The sequence below is a fragment of the Suillus plorans genome (genome assembly GCF_016647745.1).
Source record: "Suillus plorans strain S12 chromosome Unknown HD556scaffold_50, whole genome shotgun sequence".
Classification (NCBI taxonomy): domain Eukaryota; kingdom Fungi; phylum Basidiomycota; class Agaricomycetes; order Boletales; family Suillaceae; genus Suillus; species Suillus plorans.
Window position 1 is genome coordinate 91,748 of NW_024537434.1, and position 15,182 is coordinate 106,929.

Consider the following 15,182-nt stretch of genomic DNA (forward strand, 5'->3'; position numbering starts at 1 on the left):
AATGATGTGAATAAGGGAGGTGGTGCGGACAGCTACTTTACCAAGCGTAAATCACGTCCTCCTTGAACTGCATCAAGTACGAAGAGATGAATGATGATCTATATTCGGACTCCGTAGAGAGAACCGTAAGATAGACGTGCAGAGGGTGTCGAGACCGTGGTCCATCCGTGCCCGGCATATCACACATGCGGCATCCCGTTCTCACGGTGCTTCTTAGCGCCTGTCTTCAGGTATACTATATATGAAATTGTCACATTTGATTTCGACTTCCTAATCATACAGTGCACACTGGTTATAGAGTCTCAACTGGGCCGCTACCTTCCAACTAGCCCGACAATATGGCTGCTCCAGTTGTTCCTAGTAACTTTCAGATTTACAAGTACGTCTGACAATTTCAATCTTGCACACTGAATGGCTACAGCTCATACGTCGAAGATCCCAAATAGCAAATCAAATTCAGCATATGTCTCTGTTCCGAGTTTGATTTTTGGTCTGAGATGTGGACGTTCCCTTAATTAAGGGAATCGCTGGATATCAGAGACCAATGGATATCGGTCCGCCCATTCCGACTCATGGCAAGGAGCCACCGCCTACCCGTCGAAGACGTCGTAGGTTGCTCTGAGTTTGGAATGCTCTCATCTTACCAGCGTATTTGTCTCCTCCGAAGCTTGGGCTCAATCTCGGACAAAGTGCGTATCGAGAGTGTTTTGTTACTGACAGGAAAAACTGACACATTGTAATATTTAGTTATAGTTTTATTGGCGTACCTCGCAGCTGTGCTCGTCTGCATCATCTAATCCGAACAGAGCTACCAGGTGAGTCGGTCAATCCGTTCACGCACGAGAGGAACTTATTTGGGTCACTTAGGATTTCTCGCTCTCGCAGTTTCCGGTCGTCTTTTTTGCAACTAAAAACTCAAGTCTGTCCTTATTGTTAGGACCAGGGAATGGCTACGAGAAACCCAATTTCATGCATAGGATGACGGGAAGAACCATGTTCCTCGGCGGATGCATCCATGGGTCCCTGTATATTCGCAATCATCTGCAGTATGGACTTGCAATTCCTGGTCCGCCGAAAGAGACTTCGGGAGTGGCGTCGTTGGCCCTCCTCTGCATCATCGTCCTCACATCTTTGAGGCCAGTCAAGACACTGTTTTACGAGTGTTTCTTCGTCGTCCAGTAAGGTTTGTTGCCTCGCATCGCATCACAACTAACCTTTTCTGAAGCGTTTTGACATATGTGGCATTCTTTGTTATCATATGCTACCAGACGTCGTACGCATCGCCGTGGATATTCCCTCCCCTTGCATTTTACGGCGCAGATGTTTTATTGCGCCTATTCCGCTATCGAATCAAGGATGCTATCCTCACTAGGCAGGACATTCACATGACTTTGGTATAGTATTCTAACGTTGTTCGATGCACTGTTGACTTCATCTATCATAGATCCGCGTTCATAATTGCGACGATGGCTGGCTCGCAGGCCAGCATGTCAGATTGCGTGTTTTCTTCTTGGACAAAGTTTTTAAATCCCATCCATTCACTATCCTCTCGGCACCACCATCTCATTCTTGCCTCTCCTCACCTGGGTTCCTTCTCGCGGCACGAAGCGATGGAGACTGGACGCTGGCATTGAATAACCACACCCGACAGCAACAAGAACGTTTACACATCAATGAGAAGTCTGAGGGCGACTCTGTTGCTTTCGTTCAAGTCATGCTGGATGGTCCTTATGGAGGGTCAGGCGTCGATCTGGGTCTGCACGAAAGCGTGTTTCTTGTAGCCGGCGGGTCTGGGGTCACACTCACTCTTGGCCTGCTGGACGACATCATCGGCAGGTGTGTCAAACTAGGCCGCAGTCAGGAGGAACGGATTGAAGAGACTACTGACTTCGACGGGTGCAAATGTTGAGTTGGATGGGCCCTGCTTCTAACTTGGTAGTGGTTGGTCGAGTGTACTCAAGCAGAAGATAAGTCTGCAAACGAGTCGAGTAGTACATAGAAACTTTGGTGAACACTCTAGTCGACAAAAATACAACAGAAGCATATGAAAATGAGGTAGCTAGAACGCAAAAAATATATCAGGCCTAATCAATTATACAACAGGATGAAAGGATCGCAAATCAACAACATGTGAATACGTGCCAGACGACAGCAATACGATGTAGAACTACACACCAATATGAACGAAAACCATCCTCTGCTCCAGCGGCACTTTCATTTTCACGGCATGCGTAGCACGGTTCAGTGCCCAGGCCGCCTTTGTACAGTCCATCACACCTCCATCCTTCAAATCTTTGAACATATTCTCGTAGAAGGCTTTGACGACATGTTGTGCAACAGAGTCGTCGACCTGCCACAGCGTGCCAATGACACTCTTGAACCCTGAAAACTGAAGACCAGCTGCGAGGTGAATCACTTCGTCGGGAGTCTCCTCATCCACGACGGCGGTATGACATGCTGATAAGAACGCGAACTCGGCGTGCGGAATATCTCTCTCCATGATATCAAGCAGCGTCAGATCTTCGTCTCCCATGATGAAATGCGAATTGTAAGGCTGCTTAGGGTCCTGCTTTCCATGACAAGCTAGGTGCACCCAGGTGTTCTGCTGCAAAGCTTCGAGCGCACCTGCTCGTGTGGCTGCGTCGCCAGAAATAGTAGTGTATTTGGCCGTCGCAGGGACGAGCTTATGAACGAGCTCGAGCTCGCTGTCGACGGCCAAGAGCGCCTTGCCTTTCCCTGCACCCGGTTGACCTTGTCCGATTGTCGCGAAGGATGGAGTGACGCGCTTCTTCATCATCTGTCTGGATCTGACTAGAGCCGAAAGTGTTGGCGTGTAAGAGCAGATGTAGAGATCCTCCAGGCATTGCTCCCTAGAGCCATCTAGGTTCGTTCGAAATGGGTGAGCTGCGTGGAGAGGAATAGATGTGAAGGCTGCAGTTGGACACAGCCAGATCCGACAGTATTGTAGTTTCAGATCATGCCTGAGGACGTTGATGATGGGTAGCATGATCTCGTCCCATACTGTGCGCAAGAGGACTATTAGATCGTTTCGCGGCACTTTGGGGCCCAGGGTAGATGCATGTCGTATTGCCCTGGCGAAGCGGTCCTTGAGATTGGTCAGATCTGCGAGAGTGACAGATGGCAAGGGAACATGATGCGGGTCTCCTGACGTTGGGACGATGATGGCGCTGCATGAGTATTGACTCGCAATGAAGATGATGACCGGGCCCTGGCGCGCTGCCGCTTGTATGTCTGTATACAGAGGTGGGAGCAGGAACCGCGAAAACGCAGAAAGATCACGTATTTCAGCAACCGCAGCTTCCCATTGCCTTGTAAGCCTCCTGTACTCCATTTCTGCCAGATCAGCAGCAGCTCTGTCGGTGATGGTTGCAGAACTCTGGGCCGCACTGGAAACGAGCTTGCTCAGCTCCAAATAATTGTGCGCCAATGTCGGATTTGTTGACTCGAGGTCTTCAACTGGAGTCCTGAGTCGAGATGCCAGTGACCACTGCTGGCCACGACCCTGCTCTGCGAGTTCGACTGCGTGTCGTAGATTGTCATTGCGGATAGCGCACGATGCTGCATCTACAGGCAGCGATCTGATATCATCGAAGGCAGCAGCAGCTTCGCGTCGTGAAACTGTCGATGATCGCGTTGCCAAATGACCGTCAAGAAGCTCAAAAAATGTCGAGTAGGCTTCCAGCGCGGATCCATGACCATGCTGCTCAGCTGCAACTGTCCAATTTAATGCCATAATGATGCGTTTTGGGAACCCTTGAGTAGAATGTCTTGATGCGAGTCTGAAGTTCTCCACTGCAAGAGACAAATCAGCAGGGTCGTGTAAAATCCGGTAACGAGACAAATAGGCCTCCTGCAGCCACATGTAGCTGAAGTACCTGTCCGGGTGCAGTGAAGACAGAGCCGCCGATGATTCTTGGCAAAGGGTAATGGCCTCCTCGACATCTTCATTCTTCTGAGCTTGCGTGAAACGAGAGCAGAGCACCGAGCTCAAATTGAAAAGAGTAACATGACGCAATGGATGGTCAAGCCCTTTTAACACAAGGGATTCACGATACAAATCAATGGCCTCGTTAAGATCCTCGCTGGCTTGCGATTTGTCGTATCTCTTTGTGAGCGCGTGGGCAAGGTTGTGAAGCGTGATGGTACGACCAGGATGCCCAGGTGGGCACAACGTCAGGGCCTCGTGATAAAGGCTGATAGCTCTGGTGATGTCTCCGATGTCGCTGCGTTTGTTGAAACGGTAGACGAGGGCGCCCCCTAAGTTGTCCAATGAACATTCACGAGATTTGTGCCCAACAAGGCACAGGTGCAGCGCTTCTTCATGCAAAGGGATGGCCTCATCGAGATCATTAGTATTGCCTTGGTGCTCGAAGCGGGACAAGAGTGAAAAGGCCAAGTTGTTCAGGTAGGCATCACGGTGAGCATGTCCCTCGGGACACAGAGACACGGCTTCACGACCAAGCTGTATGCTCGTGTCAAGATCATAGATGCTACCGTGCTGATTAAAGCGTGCTTCCACTGCTCGTGCAAGCTCGTTGAGGGTTCTCGGACGAAGTGGATGGCCCAGAGGACAGAGCTCGAGCACAACTCTTCGAAGGTGGATGCCTTCATTGGATGCGTCTGTTGGAAGTGTGTTGCATTCGCCGATCACATAATCAACACCATTTTCCCCTGCCGCAATGCTACGAAGGTATGTGCCCTCTGGACAGAGAGGCAGTAGCTCATGATAGAGTTGGGCGGCTTCGCAGATGTCTGCAGCAGTACTTTTCTTGGAGTGGCGCCAACTCAGCGCCACAGCGAGATTATATAGGGATAAGGGATGATCAGGATGGTGCTGCGGACGCAGTGCAAGTGCGTCGCGGAAGAGGGAGGTGGTAGTATCAATGTCTTGAAGATCATTTTGGATGTAGCCTTCAAGGCAGGCCCACGCGAGGTTGGTGAGAGCCGTTGCGCGGTCTGGATGGCCGACCGGACACTGCTTCAGAACCAACTGAAAATGCTCCATAGCATTATTCAAGTGAGAGACATTTTTGCTTTTGATATATGAGGCAAATTGTGCGTGGCCCGCATCAGCGTCTCGAACAATCTTGCGGTCTACGAGGGCCTATAGTTGGCGTTCCATCAGCAAAGCTAACAGGACAGAGTCCGGGATCGCTCACATCAAATAGCGCGCCGTTTTGATTTTCCCAAGCATGTAGAACAGCAACCTTCAGTGTGATGGAAGGCTGGACACCGCACACGGCTGGGAACGATAGATCTACGAGATATTAATATATGTGCATGGATGAGAAGCGAATCACTCACCAAATGGGTGATCTCCATGATCGAGTAGCTCATCCCACGACATTTCAAGTTCCCCGATGACCTCTCCACCGCCTAGCATTCGACCAAGCTCATAGGAAGCCCTGATCTCCACTGACAACGCAGGTGAGGAACGTGATGATGGTCTATAATCTAAGGATCAGTTCTCGCATCACATCAGAAAGTCTCCGTGGACCTCACAGAGTTACAGGATCCCCCCACACTACAGATCCATCAGATGATAGGATACTGATGGCCGATTTCCAGCGTCTCCTCGAGTCGACATTGATGGACACGTAAATACCAGCGGCAATGCGCCCGGACGGGACTTGAAGATTCTTTCCGCTGATGACTGTAGATAGAGCTTGAGGATCATGACACTGATACGAAGGTAATGCGGAGGAACTCACCTTCAAGTCTGATATATCGGCGTTTTGAGGGACCAGGCATGATGTTGCGATGGAGCAAATTGATGAGATTCGAAGACGGGCTGAGTGGCGTGGAAGGAATCAGTGAGAAGGGAGGACGGGGGTAAGGATATGGGGACTGTGGATAGAGGTTCAGCTGAAAGGGAGATTGAGCGCTAGAGTTCAAGTCAAGCTGCACGTGTATTTCCATATTGTCAGTGGATGATCGGCACGATAGACGCTGGTATGATTGCACAAGCGCTGGGAATGGAGATCACCGACCAGGATTAGCCGAAGAATCTGTGCTAAAGTAGAGAATGGCATGAACAGTTTGCGGCGAAAGTGGTCTGCCAACGTTGAAAGGGACATGCGAGTCTCAGGGTGATTGCTGCTCCTGGACTTGTATCGTACTACTCAGTTAGCACGCAAAGGCAAAATGTAGAATTGACTACATTTGTGAGGTAATGACAGAGGCAAGAAATGTCTATATCGCTGAAAACGACGCGCAAAGAAAAGACGAATGATAACATACGACTGGTCCGATTGAACTGACAGTGCCATTGGGGAAGGATGATCTTGCCTGCAGCGAGGAATAAGAAAGAATAAGGGGAGAATACAACCAATTGTATTCTCGTTCGGCAAAGGATGATTGACGAACAAAGTATTGAGGAAGCTGTGACCGCTACCGGATTCACTCACCATCGAGAGATAAGACACTAAACCCTGCGGAAAAGGAATATCCATTATAGGCGGCACTGCATGGATAGGCTGGCAGGTCGATAGTGTAGGGAAGCCTCGAAGGTGACGGGACCATACTTTGGCCAAGGACATGGTTATTGACATTGGTGCGGCTTGAGGCTGCAAGACGGCAGAGGTTACAGGAGCGGACCATTGCGGTAAGCACCTGAATGTGGAGCTTCGACAAGAGGGAGGGGTTGTATTCGAGGTAAGGGTAATGTCAATGGAACAAAGTGCAGAGTGACTGTCGAGTCAATAGTGAAAGAAACAGCGTGAAGAGGGAATCACCAGAGGTGTATCTCGTAGGAGATGGACGTGGACTCTAATTATGTGAATGATGGAGGTGGTGCGGACCGCTACTCTACTGAGCGTAAATCCGTAAGATAGACGTGCAGAAGCACAATGAACTTGGGTGTCGAGACCGTGGCAACGTGCCGACATGCGGCATCCCGTTCTCACGCCCTTCTTGCATAGAGAATTTCAGACCTGGCTTATGGCAATCATTCTATAGCATAGCATCACTAGACCATTACAGTCTCCAGGTATGTATAATTTGTAGCATTCGGGTACCTGATCAATCCGCTTTGAGAACTTCCAATGTACTTGAGTTAGGTCACAAAGTAAACTGCTCCGTATGTAGAGCAATCCCGCCCACATCCATACCCATTATCAAACCCAATCCTGCAACTGCATTCTGCGCATCTCTCGTCAAGCTCTCTGGGCCGCTAGCACAGACCGCGACTCCCCCACCCAAGCCCATTAATTTCTGGCTTTCATCACATTGCATGTCGATCGAATCTTCCTTTTCACATGATGACGGAAAACTGATGAAGTCCCTGAGAAGATTATGGACAGCTGGACGCGAAAGTGCGACGACGGAGTTGGGGATATGAAGTACCGCTTCTGGATCGCAAGCCTGAGAGCACGTTATGAAAATAGAAATGTGCAGGTCGATGGTACTATTCGACGCTGCCGTGGCAATATCTATCAGCATCGGTGCAAACCATTCTATCTGACCTGTGCAAATAGATCAGAACGATGTAACGCCCGTAGTCAAAAATCAAATACCAAAAGATCTGATGCACCAAGTGAACTCGATTCCCCTCGTTCGTTCCCCCTGACTGCGGCCTAGTTTGACACACCTGCCGACAATGTCGTCCAGCAGACCAAGAGTGAATGTAACGCCAGACCCGCCGGCTATAAGAAACACGCTTTCGTACAGACCCAGATCGACGCTCGACCCTCCATAAGGACCATCCAGCATGACTTGAACGAAAGCACCCGAGTCGCCCTCTGACCTATTCTCTATTCGTAAGCGTTCTTGTTCCCCCCGGGTATAGCTATTCAGCGCCCGCGTCCAGTCTCCATCATTTCGTGCAGCGAGAAAGAATCCAGGTGAGGAGAGGCAAGAATGGGAAGGTGGTGCCGAGAGAATAGTGAGGGGATGTGATTCAAAAACTCTGTTGGAGAAGAGAACGCGCAGTCTGACATGCTGGCCAGCGAGCCAACCATCGTCGCAATTATGAACGCGGATCTATCAAAGATGAAATCAACAGTTTATCAAATAACGCTCAAACATCTGTTGTACCATAGTCATACGAGTATCCTGCGCAGTAAGTGTGGCGGCCTTGATTCGATAGCGAAATAGGCGCAGTAAAATATCTGCGCCATAAAATGCAAGGGGAGGGAATATCCACGGCGATGCATACGACGTATGGTAGCATATAGCGACAAAGAATGCCACGTATGTCAATATGCTGCAAGAAATATTAGATGTGGTATGACGCGAAGCAACGAAATTTACTGTATGATGAAGAAGCACTCATAAAATAGTCTCCTGACTGGCCTCAGCGACGTAAGGACGATGATACAGAGTAGAGCCAGCGAAGCCACTCCCGAAGTCTCTTTCTGTGGACCAAGAATTGCAAGTCCATACTGTAGGCGATTGCGGATCCACAGGAACCCATGAATGCATGCGGCAAGAAACATAGCTCTTCCCGCCATCCTATGCATAAAGTTCAGTTTCTCGTAGCCATTCCCTGGTCCTAACAATAAGGACAGAATTGAGTTTTTTGTTGCAAACAAAAAGACGACCGGAAACTGTGCGAGAGCGAGAAATCCTACGTGGCCCAAATAAGTTCCTCTCGTGCGTCAACGGATTGACTGACTTACCAGCTCTGTTCGGATTAGAAATAAGAGGTGCATCCTTTATGATGCAGACGAGTACAGCTGTGAGGTACGCCGATAAAACTATAACTGAATAAGTTGCAAAGTATCAGTTTTCCTATCAGTAACAAACGCCCTCAATGCGCACTTTGTCCAACATTAAGCCCTAGCTTCGGAGGAGACCAGTACGTCGGTGAGATGAGAGCATTCCAAGCTCCAACCAATCTGCGACCTTTTCGACGGGTAGTAGGCGGTGGCTCCTTGCCATCGGAATGGGCAGACTGATATCCACCGGTCTCTGAGATTCCAGCGATTCCCTTGAGGGAACGCCCATGTCTCAGACCAAGAATAACACTTGGAATAGAAACGGCCACAGCCAGTGCGACGCCAGAGCACCAGATTATGGTGAATTTGATTTGCCATTTAGGATCTTCGACGTATGAGCTGTCAATTCATGCATGCGTTTTCAGTATGCGGAATGAGATTTTTCGAATATACTTGTAAATTTGGAAGCTGCTTGGAACGACCGGGGCAGCCATGTTGTTCAAGTTGAGGCCTAGGAGGTAGCAATCACTTTCCGGTGCCGGGTGCGCAGCAGTAACCCAGGATGAAGTGCCTGGTACTGATTAGTAAGTCAAGATAACATTTTCGCTCCTCATCAAGATAATGAACACGTACTACGGGCTGCGAGGTTTGACGATCACAGTCATGTCAGCAAGTCCATAGGTATATTCACATCGAGGTTATCGATATTATCAATATAAGGTGCCTTGAATGTTACACAAAATACTTCAGACTTAGCGTGAGATTTGGGGCCAGTGGGGGGTCCATAATGACAAGACTCTGGAACTCCTGCCTGACAGTCGACTACCCTATATCTCATGCTGTGTTCTACCACCGATCGTCACGCCTGCTCGTGCCCTCACGCCTACCCATGGTAAGTAGTGCTATGTTTGTGTTGTTAGAAAGCATATCCAAGTTATCCGCATCATACACTGTATCCTAGCTTGGCATGCCTGACGATAACCAAGAGGAAGTCAATACTTTGCCATTCTAAACTTACAAAAACGAACGTGCATAGATTTAATGCACATGTGTGACACTGCCAAACCTTCCAAAGAGTGTTTCTCCCACACCGAACCCCACCACAAGGGAGAATATGAAACCTAGTTGGAACGTCCTGTTCACGCCCAGCACATCAACAACTCGACGATCAGAAAGAGCGATGCAACTTACATAACTGTCAACATGAAGAGGTAATCCAGCAGCGTCTGCGCTGCAAACATGACCCCACGTGAGATATCATACGCAGGAATAAAGGGTGGAGTGAAGCGCTTTATGAATCCAATGGGAGATGACCGAGTTGGTAGAATATTGAGTTTGTCCGACGCAATGATAATCGCCCTGCTCATGCGTAAGAACTATACTATGAAAAATAAGGAGAACGTACTGTTGACTCCAGTGGAATTCCATCACTCCTCGACAAGCCGCTATCCAGCGCTCGATCACCGCCAACATAAACAGTGCGATACATGTGCCGACCATGGCTCCCGAGCTCTCAGGAACCCAGCCAAGGAACCAAACTGTATACAGGTCTGTTAGAAGAGCTCATTGTTGAGAAGATATGACCCACGAGTGTCTCCTGGCGTAAAGTGCAGATACGAGAGCATGTTCCCTACGGCAAGAGTCATGCCATCATCCATGGACATGACCATGCCATTGTCTGCGAGACAGATTTGACTCAAACACAAGAGACAGAGCGCCGATAATTGCCAGTTCATCTTAGGCGTTCGCAAGGATGGTGTTCCGACAGCGTAATTGACTGTCCGTGGGAACTACCTTCCCCTAGCGGAATGACGCCAGGTTGAAGGGGGATAGAGTTGATTCTCTGAACTGCCAGTGGGCGGTAGATAGAGGATGGAATATCCCAGATCGTCGTCAAAGTGTGGCAAAAAACAGAGTGTCAAGACGTAGAAAAATTGAGAACTACACTCTCGCTCATCGATATCGGTCTGCGTCTTGACAATCCGCACATCATCTGGAGTCTGTTTCACCGTGCAATTCTGGTTGCAACCACGATGGCCAATTCGCTCCAAAGTATATCGTATATCTTGCAGTTGAGGCCCTGTAACACTCTGCGCTAGCTTCGAGCTGCAAGAAGTCGAAGAAGATGTGGGAATTGAAAGAGTGAGGCATTTTGGCGCATCGTGGGAATTTTGGGGTTCTAACGCCACAGGGGCTCCGGATGATATATTACCTCCGAGATCCGTTATACTAAAACGGGTCGGAACAAATGACGTCATAGTCCTTCCGTTCCCCACTGATCCGCAATTATATTGGCATCAACATCGTATATAATGAAACCTGGCAAGCTGGTTATTACTGCTCACTCGAAATCTTCATTGCACACTCTTGCAACAAGCCTTTATCGATATCTTCTACGAATCTCACCTCCTTGCAAGACAACAATGAATCAAGTCCACAACATCACCATACAATTTATGGATGTCCCTGCCGAATTACTGTTGCATATTCTTGGTCACCTAGACGTATACGATCTAGTCCGAGCACGCAAAGTACGTCTCTTTCAAAATGCCCAAATCGCTACTAATGCAGAATCTCCAGGTATGCAGTGATATTCGACAACTCATTGACTCTTCCTCGGAGCTTCAATACTTGATCGATGTTCGATACTTCAATGCGATTCCACCCTCGTTGCCTGGCTGCGACATCGCCGTTGCAACACGTCGCCAATTGCTTCAAAAAAGCGAAACTGCGTGGCAGAGAGCCGAATACTCTCAAAGAAATTCCACTACGATGTCTTACTCTCCCGACAACTACCGTTGGTCGTGTGGCATTCTTGGAATCCCAGCGAAATCTCTCGAACAACTCAAGTTCGTCCAGCCCTCGCTGTCAGATGGCGACACCCACACCATCGACTTGCGACAACGCATTTGCAAAATTGACAGCACAGCATTCGAGGGTTATAGTTTTTCGCCCACACAGGATCTTGTGGTTATCCTTTCCAGAGCAACTCGTGGGTGAGTGTCTTCTTGCATATGACGATGGGCTATATTGACAGCAACAGAGAGAGTCATGCATATGACGTCACTTTCAGATCATTGTCTGAGGACAAACCCCATCCTGATGCCGCATCCCCCCTCGTGAAAGCACTGCACAATCAAATCCATCCACAACTCTTTGACTCCCCCTACACGCAAACTATGATCTTCGGAGACTATTATGGCTTGTTCTGCAAATATGCTCACAAAGTAGATGGTGAACTGGTCGATTTCTTGCAAATTTGGAACTGGAAGTCCAAGGAAGCTTCTCAGGTGGGTCAAAGTCTCCTGTTTTGCTACGACTTACGACCAAGTTCGACTTGCAGTGCCTCCAAATCTTTGACGTCGATTACGGAACGACGAATTTCAGTTTTCTAACGAACGGTAGATTCCTCGTCGCCAGCGCGACGGAACTAATGCTGTTCTCCCTCGAGACTATCGATTCGGTCAATGCCATCCGGCTCGTTGCCAAATTCTCCTTCCCTGCATTGAGGGACCCCTTCATCTTTCACTACATCACCTTCAGTCCTATTCCATTCCACGCCAGCACTCATAATCAACTCATCGCTATCAACATGTGCATGTCGGCGCCTACGACCACCAAATCGCCATATTTCACCTTCTATATCGAGCGCGACACCCTCTTGGAGCTCGAATCTACCTACATCAGCCGTTATGGAGAAGCAAGCCAGGATTCTCCCAGTCTGCCTTGGTCCGCCTGGGGCTCAAAGCACACCCGGTTCTTCGAGAATGCCAACAGCTCCTGCACACACCGCATTTTCGGATTCCGTAGTGCGGATTTGATTGGCGACCTTGTCTCTCGTGATGGGGTGCTACAGTCACGACCATTGCGCATCCGCGACTTTAACCCTCATAGGGTGACGGACTTCAAGGCTGGGAACATCACTACATCGCATCAACGACTTGTCGAAGGCGAATCACCAAATTCGACCCTTTTCTTGGATCCACTAGGGCCTGGTCTCCCATATATCGAGACGATTTCTCAGGAAAAGTTCCTTGCGAATGATATGACCGTGGAAGCAAACAGGATAACGTTGTTATCCCTCAAAGTGAGTCATCATCGGATACCGATTGTGGACATGGCACTTATTCAAACGCAGGGAAGCAGTATGTATAATGTTTCACAGAGCATCGAAATGCTTGATTTCGAGTAATCATTTATTACACCGAAACTGTTCAAGATACTTCAGCATTTTAATATATCTGATTGATTTATACTCAATGGACTCTGTGAGATGCGCATCGTGTTGCTATCGCATCAACATTATCTCATCATCCTGGTCCTCATAGACTGTTTCAATATTGACAGTTTGACCTGACAAGAACGTGCTTTACTAATCGTCGAGTACGTGTTTTTGGTCACTCCAACTGGAACTTATACGCAAGAGTCACAGCCTTGGACTTGGCCAGATGAGTGTACCCAAGGGGAGTCAAGGACGGTGGTGGCTTGTGGCATGTTTGTCATCTGGTACCGTCGCGGCCGTAATAGACTTCTTATACTTGGTCCCGTTGGTTATCTCATAACACTTTTTGAAGATGGGAGCATCACATATGATATCCCAGGGTCACAGAACGTTAGTCTCTAAGTGCTGTAGTATGATTGGGACTGTGAGAAATCACCATATGAATAAGAGTCCGTACATACGACACTCGTACTCTATACCAATCGCTTGGAGTCTTCTGAGTCGCTACTCGGGCTCTTGCTTTCGATGACCTCTTTGGTATCCTTTTGAATCACATCAACAACACTCTGCGCCTCCTTCTTCACTTCCTGTGCCCATCCCATAGCTTTTAGGTTAAGCCCCGTCCCTTGTTCAATGCTCTCCACAATACTCTTCACACCTTTATTAACCGAGTCTCGTCCAACAGCAGCACCTTCTTTCGCGCGCTCCCAGGCTATGCCGCTGTGTGCAATAGAGGTTCTTCTAATTTCTCCAAAGCGAGGAACATACCGATCTTCGAGCTCCCTGCCATACGCACCGACCCGAGAAGCGGTACCCGGAAGGAAATATGCGAATGCGCTGATTAAGGCTGTAGGAGGGAGAAAGATACGCGTAGGGAGTCCGCGCGAGCGAGTGAGGACCGATGTCGTTAGGGCAGAAATTCCGGTATAGAGCAGTCCGGGATTTAAGGGCTCTGTAGGATCACGGAAGGATTTTATGCGAGCTGTTCGCGGTTCAATGGTCAACGAGGGCGTAGTAGTCGGCAAGATGATATGACTCACTCTCCACCCTCTCTTCAACAGAGATCCACCGGTCTATGATACCTTGCGCTTTGGAGTGGACGCCGGTATAATAACCCGTGATCTCCCGCCGCACCATTCCGATCTGCTTCTCTAATGCTGACGGGGTGTCGAGTAGAATGAGTTCGGGTATGGGTGTAGGGTATATGGAGAGCTATATGATGTTACTAACTCAGGGAATGACGTGCTGTAGGAGAAGTAGATACCTTCGTCTGGCCAGAGCTCGAGGTCCAAGATCCCGAACCTTCAGCTGCATTTGCAACTACGCCTGCCTCTGCAGCCATTGCAGTAATTTCCTAGAGAGTACATTGAATGTGAGTGTGTTCGACGTCTCGTTTAGAAACAAACCCTTTACGTTTGGTCGGGAAACAGTATATGTCAAATACCGAGTGGATGTTCACGCGAACGGCAGTGGCGAAAGGTAAGGGGGCGTGGGAAACACATTTCGTGCAGAGTCGAAATACTGCTCGACCCATCACGAGTTGCAGGTAAGCATGGGTTATATTTCTCAAGGATTTATACGCTGATCATCATCTATAGGAAATAAATGAAGTCAAAAACAGGCTGTCAAACGTCAACTGAGGCGTCTCCTTCACACCTTTGTTTGAGACTCGCCTGAAATTACGGACTCAAATGCCACTCCCATGAGTCTCAGTCCTATTTACCTCTCCGTTCATGCAACGGTGAGTGACAAACCCGCCTTCACCACTCCATTTACTTCACCATCCCTACCTAGGTCCTAGGTCCCGATCTAGTGCGTTCCCATAGATAGTCTGTGTGGCCTTGCATCTTTTTCCAGGCTTCCTCCTACACTGAAATCTCGAGACCGTTCTGTCACCACCCCCGGGAAGTTTACGGTCGTCTCATCCAACGTTGTACAAGTCACGGTTTCTTCGGAGAATACTATGCATAATTCGTGCCCACCGAAACCAGCTCATGCGGAGAACCGCGTCAAACACGAGAACATATACTATGCAATTGCCCTATTTTTACCCGCCAATGTATTCATTTGCGCGAAGTATCTCTCCAACTCATATCCAGCGAAATCATGGGTACGGAGAAAGGAATCATTGCATTGGTTACATTTTTTAGAGAATCCGATACATTCAGAAAAGAAGATAGAGAAATGATGAGGAAGACATCGAAGGGATGATAGAGGAGGTAGAGGAGAGGGAGGGATATGGGAAGAGACGAGGGATGAGTAAGAGAGGGAAGAAGACGCCA

General features: G+C 48.7%; 6 protein-coding genes across 6 annotated transcripts; 2 read left to right on the plus strand and 4 right to left on the minus strand.

Annotated features, from left to right (window-relative positions):
- Nucleotides 1-870: 870 nt before the first annotated feature.
- On the plus strand, nucleotides 871-1,909 carry HD556DRAFT_1242280 (uncharacterized protein; the record flags this gene model as incomplete). Its single annotated transcript, XM_041298266.1, has 3 exons — nucleotides 871-1,178; nucleotides 1,226-1,394; nucleotides 1,445-1,909. Coding segments are annotated over 3 exons (942 nt in total), but the record flags the coding sequence as incomplete, so codon positions are not given.
- Nucleotides 1,910-2,167: 258 nt separating this feature from the next.
- On the minus strand, nucleotides 2,168-5,026 carry HD556DRAFT_1242301 (CHAT domain-containing protein; the record flags this gene model as incomplete). Its single annotated transcript, XM_041298270.1, has 2 exons — nucleotides 2,168-4,608; nucleotides 4,729-5,026. The coding sequence occupies 2 exons, from the start codon at nucleotides 5,024-5,026 to the stop codon at nucleotides 2,168-2,170; spliced, it is 2,739 nt and encodes a 912-aa protein (XP_041157372.1).
- A 1,936-nt stretch (nucleotides 5,027-6,962) lies between these two features.
- Nucleotides 6,963-9,353, minus strand: HD556DRAFT_1295820 (iron reductase). The gene is made up of 8 exons (XM_041299430.1): nucleotides 9,312-9,353; nucleotides 9,132-9,249; nucleotides 8,782-9,077; nucleotides 8,640-8,723; nucleotides 8,272-8,587; nucleotides 8,056-8,224; nucleotides 7,536-8,001; nucleotides 6,963-7,484 (listed from the first exon to the last, which is right to left on the minus strand). The coding sequence occupies exons 2-8, from the start codon at nucleotides 9,170-9,172 to the stop codon at nucleotides 7,081-7,083; spliced, it is 1,776 nt and encodes a 591-aa protein (XP_041157373.1). The 5' UTR covers nucleotides 9,173-9,249; nucleotides 9,312-9,353; the 3' UTR covers nucleotides 6,963-7,080.
- Nucleotides 9,354-10,800, minus strand: HD556DRAFT_1520543 (CTR copper uptake transporter). Its single transcript, XM_041309154.1, has 4 exons — nucleotides 10,267-10,800; nucleotides 10,084-10,216; nucleotides 9,870-10,037; nucleotides 9,354-9,813 (listed from the first exon to the last, which is right to left on the minus strand). The coding sequence occupies exons 1-4, from the start codon at nucleotides 10,412-10,414 to the stop codon at nucleotides 9,717-9,719; spliced, it is 546 nt and encodes a 181-aa protein (XP_041157374.1). The 5' UTR covers nucleotides 10,415-10,800; the 3' UTR covers nucleotides 9,354-9,716.
- A 301-nt stretch (nucleotides 10,801-11,101) lies between these two features.
- On the plus strand, nucleotides 11,102-12,870 carry HD556DRAFT_1446136 (uncharacterized protein; the record flags this gene model as incomplete). Its single annotated transcript, XM_041307037.1, has 5 exons — nucleotides 11,102-11,209; nucleotides 11,259-11,674; nucleotides 11,722-11,968; nucleotides 12,022-12,765; nucleotides 12,817-12,870. 5 exons carry the CDS (start codon nucleotides 11,102-11,104, stop codon nucleotides 12,868-12,870), a joined length of 1,569 nt encoding a protein of 522 aa, XP_041157375.1.
- A 403-nt stretch (nucleotides 12,871-13,273) lies between these two features.
- Nucleotides 13,274-14,413, minus strand: HD556DRAFT_726045 (apolipo protein O-domain-containing protein). Its single transcript, XM_041311436.1, has 5 exons — nucleotides 14,314-14,413; nucleotides 14,165-14,254; nucleotides 13,941-14,112; nucleotides 13,362-13,882; nucleotides 13,274-13,305 (listed from the first exon to the last, which is right to left on the minus strand). Exons 2-4 carry the CDS (start codon nucleotides 14,240-14,242, stop codon nucleotides 13,374-13,376), a joined length of 759 nt encoding a protein of 252 aa, XP_041157376.1. The 5' UTR covers nucleotides 14,243-14,254; nucleotides 14,314-14,413; the 3' UTR covers nucleotides 13,274-13,305; nucleotides 13,362-13,373.
- Nucleotides 14,414-15,182: the final 769 nt, after the last annotated feature.